Below are 20,240 nucleotides of genomic sequence, written 5' to 3' on the forward strand. Positions count from 1 at the left end.
CAGTGTTGTAGTGGTGATGTACTGTGTCGGTTGGGGTGCTGGACTTATCAGAGTGATCACTTCATGCATTATATAAATGTCTAATCATTTGTTGTACACCTGAAACTAATATAATATTGTACATCAACTGTAACTGAAAAAATTTTTTAAATCATTAAAAAATATATAATAGAGATTAATATTGATAATATAGTAAGAACTTCTATGGATCAATAAAAAGACAACCTAATTAAGAGTAGATAATAGATATGTGATACACAGAATAAATGTAAAATGATTAACATTTGAAACATTCTCAAGTTTACTAATAAAATGAGATATCGGTTTCACCTACCAAACTGGCAAAAATTAAAGACTGATAATTCTTCATTCACTGTAAGTGGGACAGTAAATTTGATAGAGATTATCAAATTACCTTTTGGGAGGGTAATTTGGTAATATCAATTAAAATTCCATTAGTATGATTTTGTCCTATTTAAATAACCAAAAAATATATGTATAAGTATATAAATTACCACGTCATTTATAATTGCCAAAAATTGAAGCTGTTAATGTCCATCAATAGGAAACAAATCACAATAAACCTGTAAAATGAAAGACTCCATAGCCATTTAAAGGGCCAAGATAGATGTACTGAGATGGAAAGATGTCCTCAACATATTCATGAGCAAATAAAAGAATACCAAAATTAAAAATGTATGGTATGAACACATTACTGTGGGGAAGATGGTAAGTTCATGTACTCATTATAAAGTCTGGAAAGAGATTACACTGGGATGGAGAATAGGGATTTTCAGTTTCCAACTCATATACTTTTAATATTCTTTGATTTCTTTAAACTAGCATGTATTACTTTTATTTAAAGTCCAAAAACTTTTCTCATTTTTGGAAAAAAAAAAATTGTTACTGATTTCTAGGTTAAACTCACAGCCCATCCCTTCTGTCCCTGACCTATACCCACGGCCTTTACTGCTATCTGTGGAGCTCAGATAAAGGGAAGAAAGGCTGTCTCCCAAGGTGCTGCATTTTCCCTTGACTGTGACCCCTGGGCCAAGTTCTCTACTGACTCAAACATGTTCAGGCTGGGTGCAGAAGGCTCCCCTACCCTTCTAGGCCCTGCTGGACCCAGAGAGGGGAGACCATCCATGTTTTCCCAATTGAGATAATTGTTCCCCTACACTCTGCACTCTGGGGGTTACAGAAATGGATTTTCGATGGAGCTATGGAGGCCCTGCCCAAGAGATGCCCACCCTGTTTTTCTTGGAACTATGATCCTTCTCCCTTTTCCCACTGTGCTCTGCACCCTAGGACACTGTTCCCAGCCCAAGGGACACCAATTGGACCATATCTTCTAGAGATGCATGAAAGAAGCAGGGAGCAAGATGAACCTGCAACCTAGGCCAGCTAAGCTAAGCCATGAGCTCTGAGCCAAAAGCTCTTTTATCCTCTCTCTCTCACTGTCTTTAGCTTCTAGCTTCATTTCCTCTGGTGCTAATGTGAGGCTTTTCTAAATACTACTAAAACTTTCATTGGGGCTTGGGAGATGCTCTGGTCGTAGGCAATAAATTCAAACTGATTTTGCTTTAGTTAAAAAAAAAAAAAGTTTTCTACAGGTCCTGGCTACTAAACTGGTAAGCTATTGCTAGGTCCCAACCCAGCGGTTTGGAGACAAAGTCCTCAAGAGTAACCAAGCACTACACTGTCTGGTTTTGCACTGTATCACATACAGCGATTCTCCACGGGGCCCTTGTTTGGAGGAAAGGGAGGCTAAATCAGGACGTGGCACTCACATGTTGGGTACGCCACCAGCATCCCCCCCAAGAGCTCTAGCAGGCACAGAATATCAAAACCTAGACAATGAGGCCACAGTAGAACTTAGAGAAAAGGTCATTTTTAAATGTGTTTGTGATCAAAGAAAAAAAGTAGAAAAGAACGGAAAAAGTAGAGTGTTCTAAGGATCCAACTGAGAATCCAGAAAAAAGGCATACCAAATTAAACCTAAGGAAAAGAAGATAAACACTGAAGCAGAAATTAATGCTTCAGAAAACAGCACAACTGACCAGTCTCTGCACTTTGAAATTAAATAAAACTCTGGCAAAGCTAATGAAAGAAAAAATAATATATAACATCAGAAATTAAGAAAGTGAAAAAAATCAGATACTGAGTGAATTGAAAAGCAATAACTGTGTACACGTTATGCCATATTTGAAAACAGATCACTTTCATGGGAAATACAAAGTAAACATTTTATACTGATAGCCACCTGGCGGGGGGTGGAGGGGGGCGGGTGGGAGGGCGGGGGATCAGAAAGCTGCAAAGACCCGTCCCTCAAGAAAGGTACCAGGCTCAGATGGTTTCAACAGATTTTTTTCAAATCCTTGAGTAATGAAATTATTAAACTATATTATTTCAATTGCTCCATGGTTTAAAAAAAGAATAAATGTTCACTATCTGTTCTATGAAGTTACTCTAATACCAACATCTGACCATGAAAACACACACAAAAAATTATAGGTCAATCTCATTCAAAAAGATAAGTGTAAAACTCCCATATTAATAATTCAAATCAAACAGCACGTTAAAAAAAACACCCCATTATCAAATATGGTATATTCAAGGAGTGCAAAGATAGTTCAACATTAAGAAATGTATCAATACAATTCATCTCATTAAGAGGCAAAAGAGAAGTATAATTTCATCTTCAAACCATGCTCAAGAGATATGACAAAATGAAACATCCACTACTAAGAGGGGAAAAAATTTTTTTGACAAAATGGAATAGGAGACCATTTCCTTAACATGACACAGAAGACCTCAACCAAACAGCAACACCAAGCTTACTGGTGAAAAACTAGAGATATTCTACATTAAAGGGAAAAGGAAACAAATCACTCTGTCCTGTTTAATATAGTTGCCAAATGAATTTAACATAGACGGATGGTCCTAGGAGAGAGACAGCAGTCTACTAACAAGGGACTCAGCTGATGTCAGATACCCCTGGCCTCCATTCCAGCTCCACCCCCTTGTGAAATATCAACCCTTGGTCACGCTTAGCCTTAATCCATTTCCTTATCTGAAAGGTGGGGCTACCACCACCTGTCTGGGAGTTGTCATGAGAATTAAGGGAGCAAATAATGAAAACTTTGCCCCCATGCACCCCTCACACCATAAGTGCTCCACAAAGAGTATTACAGCTAGTCATTATGTAGGGAAAAGCGGGCTACAATGCAGCATGACTCCATTTTCATAAACAGCACAAAACAAATGCATGTGGAGACAAGTCTGGAGGGATGTGCCCCAGGTAACAGTGGTTAACTAGGTTGTGAAACTATGGACAAATTCCTCCTCTCCTATTTACATTTCCCAATTTTTCCAAAGAACATGTACTACCTGTCTAATCAAAAAAGAGAATAAAAAGCCAAAAAATGATATAGATTTTAGGATTTAGCCAAGATTGAGGACTGGCAAGCCTAAAGGCCAAGGTGGAAAAGGAACTAAGGGTGATGAGGAAGAGGGTAACAGCAGGTGAGGGTGCCTGCAGGATTCCTCTGCCCTGCGCCCTGTCGTGGTGAAACCCACTAAGCTTCAGGAACGCCCACACAGGTGTGTAAAGGTGTTCCTGGCAAAGGACAAATTGAAGCCCTCCAGGCCCAAAACCAAAACACAGCCTGACCTGATTTTGCCCAAATGCCATAGAAATTCTAGGATTGGAAAAACAACGGGAATGGGGTGGGTGTACTCATTTCTTGAGCCAGGTGCTGGTCCCACAGGTGTGCTTACTTTGTAAAAACTCACCAAGATATACACCAACAGTCCCCAATCTTTTTGGCACCAGGGACCGGAATCTAAGGCCTGATGATCTGAGGTGGAGCTGAGGCGGTGATGTTAACTCTGGGGAGCGGCTGCAAATACAGATGAAACTTCACTGGCGAGCCCATCTCCTGCTGCGCGTCCAAGTTCCTATCAGGCCATGGATAGCACCGGGGTTGGGGTACCCCTCATGCACACAGTATGTGTTTTTATGTGTGTGCTATTCTTCAAAATTTTTAAAAAATTAGAAAGTGAGAGGAGAACACTGAGTTTCTCTCATTTGCAACAGAGTTTCCCTCAAATTCTGGTTTTAGTAAATCTGAACTCGTGGGTCAGTTTTATGAAACAGAACATTCGATCCAGTATTTTTGTCTGACATTTTCATTTTCTTAATTTTTCCAGACTCTGTATTGATTATCACTAAAATTATCAAGAGATGAGAAAAAAATTCTGGGGAAGCCCAGGTGTATGGGAGACAGAGGGAAAGCTTCACTGGATGAGGGCAGTGGCTTAACTCAGGGCACATGCGAATCACCTGGGGAGCTTTGAAAATTGCTGGGGCCTGGGCTCCACTCCAGACCAATTACATCAGACTCTCTGGGGCTTGGGCCCAGACATTGATATTTTCTTTTTTAAAAGCTCCCAGATGATTCTAATATACAGTGAAACTGGGAGCCACTAAACTAGTTGAACCAGAGGGTGTGGCCACTGAAAACTCTCTAGGCAAGCTGAAGCATGCGTGGCCCTGCCGGTCTTGGTGGAGGCTGTTGGGGTGGGAGCTGGTGTTTCGAGCTGAAGTGCCCTGGCACCCACCCAGATCCTCCTCCACATCTCGCTTCCCTCAGACCTCAGACAGAGATGCAGTGGAGGAGGCATCCTCTGGAAAGTGAGGGGAAGGGGTGTCCCAGGAGTTAGACACAGAACCCTGGGCACTGGCTCCCAGCGGGTGTTCAGACTGCTCTGGACCACTTGCCAGTACAACCCCAAGACATACACCACTCCAACCACACAACCCCAGAGCTAAGCCCTAACTACTACCCAAGGTCCAAATGACACCACTGGGAACCCACAGCTAGAAAACAGGAAACCAAGGAGAAATAATAGTGGGAAGAAAGGCCACAGGGTAGAGGTCAGCATATACCTTAATCATCAGGTGTGACCTGGCTTAGAGAAAAATGGCAGCGCCAGTGAGGAGGGGGATGCCACATGGCCCACCTGCCCAGAGCTTCCAACATTAATCTCTGGGGCTCCCACACCACCCTTCTCCTGCATCCCCTTTACCTAACTGTGCCACAGGAACCCACAGGTCTGAGCCCAGCAGATGACTCCTATCTTGGCCCAGCAGCCGCACGGCATTTACAAGCTCCTAGATAATTCTGACACAAGGGGCCCTTGGCCCATGCCCCACAAAGCAGTGCCCTCAGAGGCCATCTCTGCTGAGTCTAGAACTTAAGAGCTGAGCTCAAAGCATGAAAGGCAAGAGTGGGGATGGGCTGAGGCTGTGAAGAGTATCCTAGGATGGAGAGAGAAGGGTCACAGTGCCAGGAAAAACAGGGTAGGCATCTCTTGGGCACAGCCTCCAGAGCTCCAACTGAAAATTCATTTTTGTACCCCTCCGAGCAGAGAGTGTACGGAAGGAATGGTCCCAGTTGGTAAAGCACAGTCTCCCCTCTCTGGGTACAGCAGAGCCTGGTGAAGTCAGGAGATGCCCTCTGTACCCCCATCCTGAACTTATTCAAGCCAGCAGAGAAGTGACTTGTCCCAAGGGCCACACTCAAGGGAGAGGTGCAGCAGAGGGAGTCTGCTGGTGATCCAGCCTGGGCTCTCAGCCTGAGCCCTTCCAGGGTGTCTGCCTCTGCCAGGAGTTACGAGCCGCCCCAGTTCTTCCCCCTTCTGCACAGTGGCCAGCAGGAATCAGAGATGGAACCTTTCTAAGGTACGGGACTGGCAGAAAACAGCTCCTTCTGTAAACTCCTGCTGAGCAGGACTGGGACCCAAGGCCCACAGGCTAAGACTCCCCGGGGAAGTGGGTGTTGGGGGGCGGTATCTACGCTTCAGAGGAGGGAATGCAGGAAAACTCAGTCAACAGGGCAGGGTTGTTTAAGAGCTCGCTGTCAGGGACCAGTTGCAAACCCCTTCAATGTCTTTGTTTCCTTCGCAAAGCCCATGAGGTTAGGATTACACTGAAAAATGCTTGGAGGCGGGGCTGAGAAATCCAATTACTTAAGCACCAAGGGCACAAGAGTTCCAGGCCACAAAGGTAACCAGGATTTGCTCAGACCCTAATCTTACTGTCCTTGGGATGTTTCCCTCTTAAGGAATATTTTTGTGGCAAGACTGTGTTACCTACCCCTTAGCCCCCTCCCCACTCTCCAGACTAGGATGAGGCAGCTGGAATAGAAGGAAATTAGTAATTTTACTTTTTAAAATCTAAATTTTAGCATCTTCAATGAAAAGGCCAAAGATCCTCAGCAGGAATCCCTGCGGGTGAGAGTGGGTGGCATAAAGTTTGCATGCCCAAACTCATGCAATCAAAAATATTGGGATGTCTGTCCTCACAGAAACCAGGGCAGAGTTTGTGATCCACCCTCAGAGGAAAAGGGTTCTGTCTCTAGATTATTGAGAGCCACCAAATGGGAAAAGCTCAAAATTCAAGGTGCCCTGCCTAAGGCACTAGAGCTTTAGTATCTTGCAGGACCCAAATCCATTCCGGCATCTATAGGAGACATGACCTCCCCCTTAACTGTTCTCTCCCTCTAAGTCATGGAATTCATATACTCAGACACACACATACATGCACACAGTCCTGCCTCTTCCAGGGGCGGGGCGGGGTGGGGGGGGGCTCTGCAGGTTCTGACACTTCTCCATCAGAACCTGAGGCTTGCAAACAGGTAAACAGGAAGCATCCTTATCTACAGAAGCTGAGGTGCAAGCAAATCTTTTGACGGACTCTAAGGAAATCTCTGGTATAGCAATATCTCTCCTTTTCCAAGTGATGCTCTCTGTTCCCAAGATGGACAGTACAGAAGAGAGGAAGTCATATCCAGAAAGGGATGGAATGGTCAAAACAGAGACCCTCTGCTGTCCCGGAAGCAGAGTTCAAAAGTAATGCCTATAAACTGTTGACCACCAGTCCACCACAACATAAACACAGGAACCAAGGGTAAACCTTTAGAAGCAGTCACAGTGATTTGAACCTGCCACAGCATCCAAGAGCAAGTTCAGTGGACTCGCCTCCTCCAGTGGCTCACAGACCAGTCTGGATGGTGCTGAACTTCTGAGCCATGCGTGGCACAAACTGCGAACTACTTGTATGAAGTAGAACTGAGTACTGGTCTGCAACATTTTGAAAATGAAATGAAATGAAATGAAGGAAGGAAAGAAAAGAAAAGAAGAAAGTAAAGAAAAGAAAAAAGAAAGAACGAACTGGCCCTTTGCCACATTTAGTTTGAGAAATACTTTGGAAGGCAACCCTTTCATTTTACAGAGGAAAGTAAAATCCAGGGACATTAAGTGACCTCCCATTGATTAATGACAGAATGCAAGAGAGGGAGCAGAGTTGGGAATAGAGAGGAAAAGAAATGGGACAACTGCACTTCTCGCCCTCCTCATCTCAGCCAGAGGTCTCCATGGGAGCGAGCCCCTGAGCAGTCAGGGCCGCAGGGCCCAAACATGACCCCAGTGTATAGAAGGCAATTTCAGGTTCCAGGTAACGTGCCCAGACACAGTATTTCTATCCAGCCTCACCTGACTCTCAAACCCTACATGTCTAAAGCTGACGCTTTCCTTCAAAACTAAGCTCTCTTTCCAGCCATTCCTTTTCCGACCCCACTACCCCAATCTGTAATTGCCAGATCCCAGAAACAGTAACTTATTGAAAACATGGATGGCATCTTGATTCTTCCTTTAAAGTCCCTTGAGGTCCCCTGAGCCAATGATAAAAGCAAAGGTAAAGACCTAGGCACAGCTGGGGGTGAAGGGTCTGCCAGGTGCAAGTTCACAGCCCCAAATACAAAGATCAAAAGTTTCACTGTATTTAAAAAAAAAAATGAAAACTGCCAATGCAGTGTGCCCACTTAAGAGTTATGGTTCTAGGTAATTTAGTCAATATCTCTTGCTTCCAGGGGTATTGTAAAGATCAAATAATAATGATTTCTCTTATTTTTCAGGACCTAGTACTGTACCTGGAACATGGTAAATGCTCAGTAAACGATGAAAGACAAAAAGAGGAAGAAAAGTAGAGAAAGTGAATGGGGATGGGGTCTCAGTCCTAGATAGCATGATAATCTACAGATTCTATTCATCTAAGCCATCTCTGTCGCCTATCTGCCCAAAGCTTCCTAAACTAACCCACAAGGAAGCCATCTTCTTAGAAGCTGCAGACATGCTGGGAACAAGAGGGGAGTCCTCAGCTGACTGCCAGATGCCCAAGTGTGAGAGCAAATGAGGCCAAAAGCCCAAAAGGTCAGACTGGGAGACCCAAAAGCTGAGCCAAACCAAAGCCCCTCCCCACACTCCCTGTCCCCACCCCCAGCCAGCCAAACCATTTGCTACAGCCTGGCGGGGGCGGGCGGGGGTGGGGGTGGTATGGGAGGGGACTTGGCAAAGACCATTTCTAGCAGAATCGTCCATCTGCGGCTGGAGGGAACCCAGGGCCCGGCGCCCCCTCAGGGAGCCAGTGTGAGGGCTGCGGGAGCCCTCACAGGGTTCCTGTGGGCACCACAGTGACCAGGAAGGCTCCCCCTTCGGCTCACTCACCTATTTTGTAAAGTCCTTTCCCTCTCTCACGACATTTGAAAACCGGTGAGGAGTCCCCAGGAGGTGGAGCTGAGCCCTGGAACTCTAACTCCAGTTCTTGTTATGCATGAGGGGAGTCCCCCGCGACCAAACTCAACCTGGAAATCCTCCTGGTTGGCTCCTTTCCAGCTCCAGTCTGACAAGCTCACCTGCTGCCATCTCTCTCCAAATTCAAGACTGCTTGTAAACGCACTTCAGAGAGCAAGAGTGGGACCCTCGCAAAGGGCTGCAGAGTGGTAAAAGCAGGCAAAGCAGGCAAGAAACTGGTAGGAGTCACCCACGGTGTGTGGAAAGTCAAGGGTCATAGATCGTCGACAAAGGAGCACTTTTGCAGTGGTCAGAAGAAGAGACAGAAGGCAGAAATCCTGGGCACAGTCCCAAAATAGTTTCCAGACATCCTCAGCCAGTTGAAGATTCCCAAGGGGCAGCGCATGGGAGCAGCGTGGGAGACTGAAAGCCTGGCAGCCTGGTGCTCTCGGCACTGGACCCTCACTGCCAAGAAGGCGGTGGCAGCAACAGTGTGTGCTCTGGCATGCTCCTCGGGATATCGTGGGTATCCCATGTAACATACTATGCAGTAAAATGACAACTTGTGTTTATCAAGCTCAACTCTATACACCCTACATCATGGATATTCTTGAAACTCTGGCAGGACTCGGCACACAGTAGACAAGCACATTCCAGTAGATGACTACCCACTGGCTGCTGAATACCATTCACCCGTGGGGTTTCCCAGCCTGCACCTACCCCATGGGAACACATACTGTGAGACCCCCTTGCCCTGTGTTCCAGAGTCCTGGCCTGACCTCAAAATGAGCTCACATACCAGACACATCTTCCTACACCATGACCTGCTGATAGAAGAGGATCTGGCCAAACTACCTCAATCAGGGTATGTGGGACACTGTACCAAATAGGCCACCTAAGTGGGGGGAGGGCAACACGGGGCTCAGATCCCACTGCTTGCTGGCAGTGTCCAAGACGGGCCAAGAGGAAGTGATGATACTTCAGCAAACAACTTGACAATAAAAACAAGCACAGGCACAAACTGTCAAAATGCAGGCAGTTCAGGCCCCACTCTGAGATGGGGGAAGAAGGAAGACATTTTTAAAGGGCTTCCCTTGGTTTTCCAAATAGCCCTAACACATGTCCACGACATTAAGGGTCAAGGTACAGGCTGGGAGCTTCTAGCAGGACTGCAGGACCAGCAGAAAGAAATGGAGAACACACTTGGAAAGAGGTAAAGAGAAGCCATCACTAGGCAGGAGAGAGAGGGTGCTTTCAGGAGTAAACAAAACTGCCAGCAGTCCTTCCTCCCAACAGAGAGGGAAGCTCTGGCTGACAAGGCCGGAGACACAGAGGAGAGAGGAAGCTGCCCCCTCCCTGAGCCCATCTGTCCTCATCCCCTTGTCCTGCTTTCCCCAGGGTGGGGGACAGAACAGGTGCACTCCATGATCTCTGTGCTCACAGTCCTCAACAGCACACACGGTGATTACAGCTCCCTAGTCAGCGGTGGGAGGCCAGGGGAGGAAGCAGAGGTGGAACCTAGGGGTTTTGCTCCAGAGAAGAGAGTAGAGTGAGCTCACAGCTCTCTGCTCTCCACCCACAGAATCACCAGTATCAACAACTTCTGCTTGCCTCAGGGGCCTCCCACAGTCCCTTCGCAGGTGATCACCCCCACCTCCTAGCTTCACCAAGGCATATCCAGCTCCCCAAGGGAGTTAATGCCACCTGGCTCTTCTCTTTCCCCCAGAAGCTGCTCCAGAAGCAAAATTCTTGTCCTCCCCCAAGCACTTCCTTGTCTCAAGTTCCTCAGAGGAGGTCAAGGAACCACCCTGGCTTCTGATCCACCCTTTAGCCTCACCCAGGAACCCTCATCCCACGTGGGGAAGCAGAGCCCCTCCCTGCCAGTATCCCCACCCAGGCAGTGAGGTGGCAGAGTGCCACTTCCAGCACCTCCACAGAGCTTCCCACAGCTTTCCCAGGTAGCAGGAGTAGAATTTTCAGAGAGGAGCGTCTGGGGACAGGAGCAGCTCATCTACAGGCTACCTAAGCAACCAGATCCCTTTTGCTCCCCACAGGCTCCGGGAGCCCAAGGGTAAGGTAGAGCTGAAGCAGGGGATGGAAGGGGCTCTCTCACTCCTAGGAAAAGTCCCATCAGGCCCTATCCCCACACTACTTCCCCAGCCTCTCTGCTCTGGACTTGAGAGGCAGCCACATGGAGCTGCCTCCCACTCCGTTTTCTCTGCCCTGGGCCAGGAGAGGATACTGCTGAGTAATCCCAAACTCCCTATGGGTCCCCAGCCCTGAAAACATGGGCAAAGCCCAAGGAGACTCACTGATCCTGGTCCCTGTCAACCAGGGAGGGACATCTGTGTTTCCTAGTAATGACTGATACCCTACCAGACCCTGCCCTGCCCTGCCCCAAATATTCCAGCCCTGGCCCTCAGACAACCACATGGAGAAGCTCAATACCCCCTTCTCCACTTCCAACTCACCTGGTAGCATTTCCTTCCCAGTCCCCCAGACACCAAGCCACACAGTAACAGCAGCCACCCACCAAATTCCCAGTCATGATGTTGCATCAGCCCCCACCCTACCCAAAATATCCTCACCCCCACCACCTCCTCTCCTCTCCAGCCATCTCCATGGTGACAGCAGCATGACTAATGACACCCTATCAGCTTCAGACTCAGGAGCTCGATTCCCCCTCCCCCTTACCCCCTACCCCACCCAGGGATTTCTGCAGATTGGATGCAAACCAACAGTGCCAGAGACAGTCTCAAGAGATTTCCAGAGGCAAGGGTAGGGAGTGGGCTGAATGTCTTAAAAAAAAAAAAAAATACAGTTCAACAAACCCAATCACAACTGCACCCAAACCATCCAGCTGAGAAAGCAAAAAGAATCCAAACAAAACCCACACAGGCCTGAGAATTCATTGGCCACCCACACCCCCGCTGCCCCTCCCCCTCAGCTGCTGCTACACACAGTGGGAGATTAAGGGATCACTTGAGGAGACCCTTTATTTTTATCCAGTCCAGGCATACACTTCACCCCCACCACACACACACACACACACACACACACACACACACACACACACACACACACATACGCACGCACGCACGCACAAGATACCTTGACAGCAGCCCCTTGTCCCCACGGCCCAGGTCCTTCACCAGCCTTTATTTCCACCTGCAAAAGAAGCCAGAGAGACTGATCAGCCAGGATGACAGCAGGAGAGAAACAAACTCCTTCTGCTGCACCCCTGACACCGCTGCAGGGAAGCGGAAGGATGGGAGGGATGGGGCCTCGGAAAAAGAGGACAGCAGGGACCATCTTCCTGCCTCCAGCTGCCGCCCAGACGCGCTGCTGTGGAGGGGCTCGTCCGCCTTCCAGTGTTTTTGTTTTCATTTCTCCTTTTTCCACCCTTCCCAGAGCCAGGAGGCCACTGCCTCTCCTCTTGTGTCTGGGCTGGCCCGTCCCTCCCTGCCCTGCCCGTTCTACCTCGGCCGGCCTCCTCTGGTGCATGGGCCGGCGGGCCTCCCATTATCCCCGCCGGAGCGCACGGAGGGAGGCACTGCAGAGGAGGCGGCGGCCAGCTGCCGGCTTGGCTCCCCTCCCCGCCGCCGGCGAGGCTGGTGTGGAGGGGGCGGCGCGCACGCCAGCCAATCCCCGCGGCTGGCCAGGCGGGGGCAGGGCCGCCGGGGGCTGGACCTGCCCAACCGGGAGGCGGGGGCACTGCCGAGGGTGCCGCGGAGACGCGCTGGCTGCAGCCCAGGCCCGCTGCTGCTCCCGGGCCGGCCGGGGATCCCGGGTCACCCCGCCTCCTCCGAGTAGGGGACCCCGAAGGTAATGCCAGAGGCATCCTCTGCATCTCCAGGGTCAAATGACAGATCACGCCTGGGGTGGAGCGGACGCTGGTGGGATTCTCCCTCTCACGACTGTCTAACCCCAGAACACCAGGCAACTGCCTCACTCAGTGCCGGCGCTGTAAGAGCATGAAGAGCAGTAATAATAGCTCCTGCAATCTTAGAAGAAAAAAAAAAGCACCTTGGCAGTATGAACCTTTACCCCATTTTGCAGATGAAACAAGGCAAGACAAGTGAAGTAACTTACCCAAGGTGACACAGCCAGAAAACAGCAGAGCTGGGACTCCACGCCAAGTCTGTGCGCTCTAAACACCACGCGCTTAACCCTATGCAGTCTTACTCCTCCCTCCCTCCAACACCCACCTCGAAAAAAGACTTCTTGAAGCCCACACTGCCTGTGGCTCAAAGCCTCACCAAGCCAGCCTGGCCGTCCCGGTGCACACAAACACCCACACCTCACCTAGGATGGCTCATCCTTGTGACTGAACATACCTGCCTCATCCAGACAGCCTCCCCACACCACCACTCCAGATGCTTCTTCCTCTTAGAAGAGCCCTCCCACCTCAGGCCTCAGGGCTTCCCATCTCCAGGAAAGGCTGAGGAGAGGAGGTGAGCCCAGACCCCAAGAGCTCCAACCTCGAGTTCCCAAACTTTGAGACAGAAGACTGAGGTCAGAAGAACAGAAATGGGGTGAGAAAGGCCCAGAACTCCACTCCTGGATTTAATTCCTGGCATCCCTGGGCACATCCTGCCCCACCCCATTCCCTCCCTGTAGCTGAACACTCTGAGCCTCCGCCTCCCAGGAAGGTGACATCACAGACTCTGGTCCTCACATATCTCATTCCATTTCTGGCTCCAGCACTATCTACTTGTGGGGCCCTGCTGGTGGCACCTTACCTCTCTTAGCCTCACTCTGCTCATCTGTAAAATGGAACTACAGAGAGCAACCTCATACATAGATGTGAAGACGCTGTGCGAAAGTGCAGCATGTGCCCTACATGCTGTAGGTGCTGCTAGCTACCATCACTCTTAGTTTCTGGGAGAGCTCATTCTGTGCTACTTCTCATCTCATCAATGAGGAAGCTGAGACCAGAGTGGAGAAGTGACTCAAGCTAGTTAGGATGTGTGACAGCCCCTGTTTCAGTGAGATATGGTTGGCTACCTGCTCCACTACAGATGCCCAATTGCTGTCCCCTCCCTGGACCCCCAAGGGGGTACTCAGATGGGATAGAGCTGCCTTTGGAGAGACAGCAAGCTTGCCCCTAGTGAGGAGACTCCAGGATACACCAGGGCCCATACATTTATCACCCCTAGGGACAAAAGGCAGCACTGTGGGGCTCCTCCCCAGGGCAAAGCAGGGTAAAGAGCAGTGTCCTGGCTCAAGATGGGAAGTTGAACTTCTGCACCCTTTTGCTCTTACCTTGGCCAGGCCAAGTGAAGTCCTTTCTTTATCCTGGTCCCCAAAACCCTGGCCCCACCCACCCACCCCACACATAGTCTGTTGCTTGGACAATTAATATTGTTGCTGCTGTGGCTGCCACAGTTTATCAAGCCCCTGCTATGTACCAGGCTCTGTGCCAACCACTCTGTAGGAGCATCTCATTTGAATTACTCCACACACAACCTTGTCTCTTATGGGGAAACGGACTTAGAGACAGATGTTGATTACTTGTCCACACAACAACACAGCTGGTTAGTAGTGGGCTAGGATACCAATCTAGGACTTTCTCCCCCAATTCTCTAAACCACCCCCTCTCTGCCAATCCCAGGGAAATGCAAAGATGGACGGGGTCACTTAAACCCAACTACATCCTTTTAAGCTATGGATCTGAGAATAGTATCATTTTTCATGCCTTGGAGACTACGAAATATTGCTCCTTGCCTGGGTTCTCCTCCTCCGATTCCCCCCAACCCCCATGCAAGGGGAAAGGCTTAATCCAAAGGTCACCTCCCTCTGCCACTGTCCCAGCTCTTCTAGCCCCTATGAGCATCACCCATTTCTCCCAGGGCCTTTGCAGAGCAGTGCAGGGCCTCATCCAGCACACCAGTCACTACCAAGTGCAGTTATTTATTTACACGGCAGTCTTCCGCACGTGGGCGGGGGCCCTGTCTTCCCTACTTTACTAGGCTCTGCGCAGAGCTGGAATGTGCTGAGCTGAGTTTCTATGCAAGGAGGGTGGAGAAGCAGGGGGTTGGGCGTTGAGATATGGAGTCCACTCTCCTGGTCGGCCTTCTCTCTGAGGTCCCTGAGGATCGGAGGGACACCTGCTCTCCTGGGAGGGCAAGACCTGCCACAACTGAACCAGAGCTGAGTCCTAGCCTTGTTCGACCCAGCTCACCAGCCTGCAGGAGCCACCCTGACTTTCTGCTTCAACAAGCTCTCAGTGCTAACCCAGTCCTATCTCAGCCACAGTTCCCAGCCCAGCCCCTGCAGATATCCTAAAGGAGCCATGGTCCCCGAGGCAGTCCCCCTGCTCCCATCTCTGTCCCACCCTGGCCTCCTGCCCTCTTCTGAGGAATCTTGAATGCCAGGACTCCAAGGAGTCAAAAAGGCCCATGCTGGGGCCACTCTGCCTTCAGCAGAGATGCTCTCCACAACCCACGCCCAACCCGGTCCAATCTGTCTACCCTTTTTCTACTTTTGTGGCTTCTCAGTGACCAACTCAGAGGCATCTGGAACCCCTCCGCATGGGGACCAAGGGTTCCTACACATCTTCCATCATGACCCCCAGTCTCCCACTCCCAGTCGGAGAAATGGGGCCACAGCCCTCCCCACCAGGGAGAGGTGAATGTTTTCATTCACTCTCAGAACACACAAAATACCCCAACACCAAGAACCTCAGGAACACGGATACTCATAGGTTAGAAACCACACAGATATACAGATATACAAACTAGGGAATGAGGGCACATCCAGACATAGACTAAGCACTAAACCCATGTCAGGCCCCATACTTGAGCGTAAAATGTAATGTATCTTTAACCATCAAAACGAACCAACAAAATAAGAATTATTCATGCCCATTCTATAGATGGAGAAATCGGGATACATAGAGACTAAGCATCTTGCCCAAGGTCACACAGCTAGAAAATGACTGAGCAGGGCTCTCATTACCCCCTCATTGGTAGCTCTACAGTCAGTGCTGCTCCGGGTGGCTCTACAATTTTCATATCAACCTACCTCTTCTAGCATTGGTAGGAAGTAGAAAGACTTTTCCTGACTGGCCATGGCTATGTCCTGAATGAGGTCACTCCCTACAAAGCTTTACTTCAAAGCTCACTTCAAGCACACCTCCTTCAGGAAGCCTTCTCTGGTTACCATGGTCCTCTGCCAGCCTACAGCACTTCTTTCTCATTTGACACTTGGTACTGCTGTTTGTCTCTCTGGGTATTCTGCCTCCCCAACCAGAATGGCTGGAATTACGGCTTGCCAAAGCCCCTGCAGGGTTTTGCCCAACATTCCACACACTGAAGGCACTTGGAAGAGACTGCAGGGGAAGTCTGTGACCTCCTTCCCTTCCTTCTCCATCGCACAAAGGATCCTGCCAAAGAAACCCAACACCCCTTCCACCTTCAGAGCCTATGTTTGAAGTCCCGGGTGTCCACACATCAATTTCCACCCAAGTAATTGCAGCCCATCACACACATCATTCTCTATATTTGAAACTCTTTGCGGTTGTCATGGGAACTGCCTTTGCCTTCATTCACTGATCAGGCCTCACAATTAGCTTCAGCAGTGGAAGTCTGTGTCAACAGCAGTCTCAAGGAGGCGGAGGAGCAGCAGCAGCAACAGAAGAAAAGGTGTTCCTCCTCAGAGATACAGAAGAACCAGACTGAACCCAGGGCCCCTAGCAATGTTCAAGGGAGACAGCTGGCCAACAACTCTACTTGCACACTTCGGTACCAACAAAGAGAACACACCTGGGCCCACTCAGGCTGACAGGCAGCAGTTGCAGCTTTGCCCACGCCCCCCATGCCCTCCTAGATGCTTGTGAGGATGTCTTAGGGTCTATGAACCTCATCAGGGTCTCCCCAACCTTCATTCAACAGCCTGGGACCACCAAATGTTCCAGGACCCAAGTAAGTAAGTAATGCGGGACCTTAAGAGGTTGTTGAGAAGGTGGGACACAGGAATGCTGAGTGGTTTAGAAACCTGGGGGCAATCTTGGAGGACTTCCAAGGGGAAATAACACAAAAAGTCTTATATTCCATCTGGAGGATCCAGCACCAGCCATGTGTGGCCCCCTGCAGTCTGTGTCCTTCCACACTCTTGCCACCAGCCAGAGCATTCCAGTAGCAACTATACATACCCCAGGCTGAGGGGAGATGCCTCCCTCCTCCTGGAAGCCCCCCTCATCCTTCACATATCTTCATACAGAAACTCTCCTTCCCTTTCCCCCTGGGCTCTCTGGGCCTAAAGGTGACTAAGGCTGGTCTCTGCCCTCAAGGCATCCCTCCCTTATAGCCCTACTAGACTGGGTCATAATGATTTGTTTCCACACTCATTTCCCTACACAGCCTGTGAACTTGTTAGAGACAGAGCACACACTGAGTACACATGGCCTCCCCTCTACCCACAGCTCAGTCTTAGTGCGCTGCCTTACACACAGCTAGTTCTGGGCGAGATTCACTGAATGAGGCTGGGAAGGCAACTTGCAGGTCTACAAGTCAAAGGAGATGACATCCTGACTCTGGAAGCTGAAGCAATGCCAGAGGGAGGAGTGTCCCTCCTCCAGCGCAGGGAACACTGTAGGTCCTGGGACTGAGGAAACATTCTAAGAAGGTGTCTCTCCTCCTTGTCCTAGCACCGGCTCCTCTCCTCCCACTGGCCCCTCATCCTGCAGTTTAAACATAGTCCAGACAGGACACAGCCCTCACAGTGAGAGTCCACCATTCCTCTTTCTCCTAGGGCTCCACGGCCACACCTAGCATCAATGAGGGAACTGGGACATTCAGAGCTTACCCTTAAAAGGTGGAACAATCAATAAAAAGACAGATAAAAACATGAAATGAGAGAGAACCACCCAATGCCCTCCTCGCAAGAATGGCTTAGAAGTGGAACAGACTCTAGCCCGGTCCGTTGTTATTTGTTTTGGACCCAGAATTTCCTTTCTGAGACTTCCTGGCCATGATTAGGAGGGGTGGGAGGCTCCTGGGAAACAGGCTGTCAGGCAAATGCGCCCAAATGACTCTACCCAATGCAACTCTCCTTCCATTTGGAGAATCTGGAATTGCTGCTTCGCTAGTGGTGGGAGGTACGTTATTCTGTCCACGAACTCTCCGCTGGGTCTGGGAACGTGGGGCACAATGGAGTTGGAATTTGTACAGGTCAGAGCCAGCAGGGCAGGGACAGGGCTTGTGTTACCTGAGGCAATCAAGCAACCTCCAGACCTGTGGTCACCTGGAGGCCAGCCAGTCACTAAGCTGTGGCTTTCTTTTTTCTCCTCCAGCAGTGACTAATAAAAACTTAGGTTATCCGATTTCTTATGCAAATGGCAGGAGACTAGGCCACAGAGGGGTGTGTCCACTCAGGTGTTCCAGCTGCCTCCGCCCTGCACATTCAGGCAGAGGCCACGGCAACCCTCACAGACTCTCCCTGACTCTCCCTGACTCTCTCAAAAACAGTCAGCTGGACTGCAGCAGGGCTCAAGGAAGATGAAGAGGTTCCTTCCTGAGCATCCTGCCCTCAATCCCCAAGGGAGCTGTAAAGAAGTGATGAGCAGGCCAGTGGGGAATTACTGACAACTCCTAAGACCCCTGACATGGTCTTCCAACTCGCTCTGTCACCTCGCTGCCTTTTAAATGAGAGGCCCAAGGCAGAGAGGCAAGGATGGACTCTGGGCAGATCTTTGCAGAAGCAAGTTTGGAACCAGAAGTAAAGATCATTAGGTTTCACCAGGGCCTCTGGTCACATCTGTGGGTGGGAAAGGCCACTTTCCCCTAAGGAGCTTCAAAGAGAGCCTTTGAGTAGAGAGTCACACTTCATTCCTCTTATTCTCACCCCAGAGCAGATAATTAAACACGGCCATGCCCTCAAGGAGAAGCAATGAGCTTCAGGGTAGGTCAGAACCCAGGAAAGCACTGTCCCCTTCCACACCCCTCACCACTTACCTCAGGGTGGAGACAGGGATCCCAACCCAAAATATCCTTCTGAGAGCTGCTAACCTGGACAGCTTTGTCCTCCACTCAGAAAGAGGTCTAGGTGAAGGTCAGAAACCATGCAGGGCAACTCCATGTCCAAGAGAACTTCCCATGCTGATGGAAATGTTCTACACCCGTGCTGTCCCACACACGAGCCGCTGGCCACATGCAGCTACTGAGTACCTGAAGGGCAGCTTGTATGACTGAGCAACTGAATTTAATTTTAACTAATTTAAATTTAAATAGCCACACGTGGCTAATGGCTACCATACTGGACAGCTCGGGTAAAACATGCTTCTTAAATTTGGAGAGGTCATGAATACTCTTGAGAATCTACCGAAAACCACAGACTTTCTCCCCTGAGAAAAGATACCCCTGCACATTCAAACATTTGGCTGAAGTTTTCAGAAAGTTCACAAATTCTATTCCAACCTAGGTCTGAGATTACTAGATCTATGTATAAGATTGTCTAGAACTCAACAAAAACTTTACAGTCTAAAGGGGATGTTTCTTCTGCAAAGTGGTTATTTGAGGAATATGAAAATAGATTTGATATTATGCTTTACACAGTCTTAGCAAGAAACACCAAGTATGGAAGCCCCACCCTAAAGAGGATGTCCTCATAACATCCCTGCCGATCAGCACCCAGCTTCTACCCTGACACGTGCAGGCACAGGAAACGCACCACCTCTCAGGGCAGGCGCTTTAGTCTTGGAAGAGCTGCAAATATTAGACAATTCTTTTTTCTAACATGGGTTTGGTCTACCTGCTTGTAACTTCCACCCACTAACAAAAATTCTACATACCACACGACAGAATTGACTCTCTCTTTTACACAAGACATGTCTTAGCCTGTGTTCCTCTACCCATTATCAAGCTGAACAGGTCTGTTTCCATCAACTGTCCCTCATGTGACCACTGACAGATCTCCTCAATATAGGCTATCAACAACCCTTTTTAGAGTTTCAACTCTTTCTACCTGCTAGGAAGGCAGGGTTCCTTATCTGTGCATTTCTTTCTTCTTTTTTTAAACAAGTACCAAACTTTGGATTTACCCTGATTAAATTTCATCAGGTTTGTTTGGGGCCCATTGTCCTAGACAGCCCCAATCTCTTTAACTTGTTGTTCTATCATTCAACTTAATACCTGCACCCCCACCACCCACCCACCCCCACCACAGATCTGACAGGCCTACTCCCTACCTGTATGTGATGAAGAGGGTGCACATGCCTTCAGTTGCATAAGCCTCCAGACCCTTCCATGAGACCAAAGATTCTATGAACACACCCTCTTCACAACCATTACCAGCTACTACACTCTCATGGGGCTACAACATCCTGAGTCAAGCTGCTGAGCAGCAAACTGTCTGAGAGCCCTTTCCTAACTATTCACAGAACACATACAGGTTCCTTATGACAACTCATAAGAGTAGCAGGAAATGGACTCCAGAAAAACAAGTATAAACCTGGAATAAATCTCAAGAGGTTCTTGTGTCCCAGCCCTATAAAATAAAAAAAAAAAAGCGGGGGGGGGGGGGGTGTTTGAGTCATCTTCCTTACCCTTGTTGGCAACTTGAGTTCTTTCACCTGTTTATCAAGACATATTTCTGTCCCCTTCTCC

At 49.2% G+C, this 20,240-nt stretch overlaps 1 protein-coding gene across 3 annotated transcripts in view; it reads right to left on the reverse strand.

Moving 5' to 3' along the window:
• Positions 1–20,240, reverse strand: part of TET3 (tet methylcytosine dioxygenase 3) — a 99,421-nt gene that overhangs the window by 71,963 nt on the left and 7,218 nt on the right. For 2 of the 3 annotated variants that reach the window (XM_011358134.1, XM_011358135.2), the window contains exon 2: positions 11,746–11,802. In XM_011358134.1, coding sequence (XP_011356436.1) covers positions 11,746–11,802 — 57 coding nt within the window. Of the gene's footprint in view, positions 1–11,745; positions 11,803–12,114; positions 12,242–20,240 lie in introns of those variants that run through there. The other variant, XM_023529476.1, reaches the window with a different exon arrangement.

Source organism: Pteropus vampyrus, unplaced genomic scaffold (genome assembly GCF_000151845.1).
Source record: "Pteropus vampyrus isolate Shadow unplaced genomic scaffold, Pvam_2.0 Scaffold37, whole genome shotgun sequence".
Lineage (NCBI taxonomy): Eukaryota > Metazoa > Chordata > Mammalia > Chiroptera > Pteropodidae > Pteropus > Pteropus vampyrus.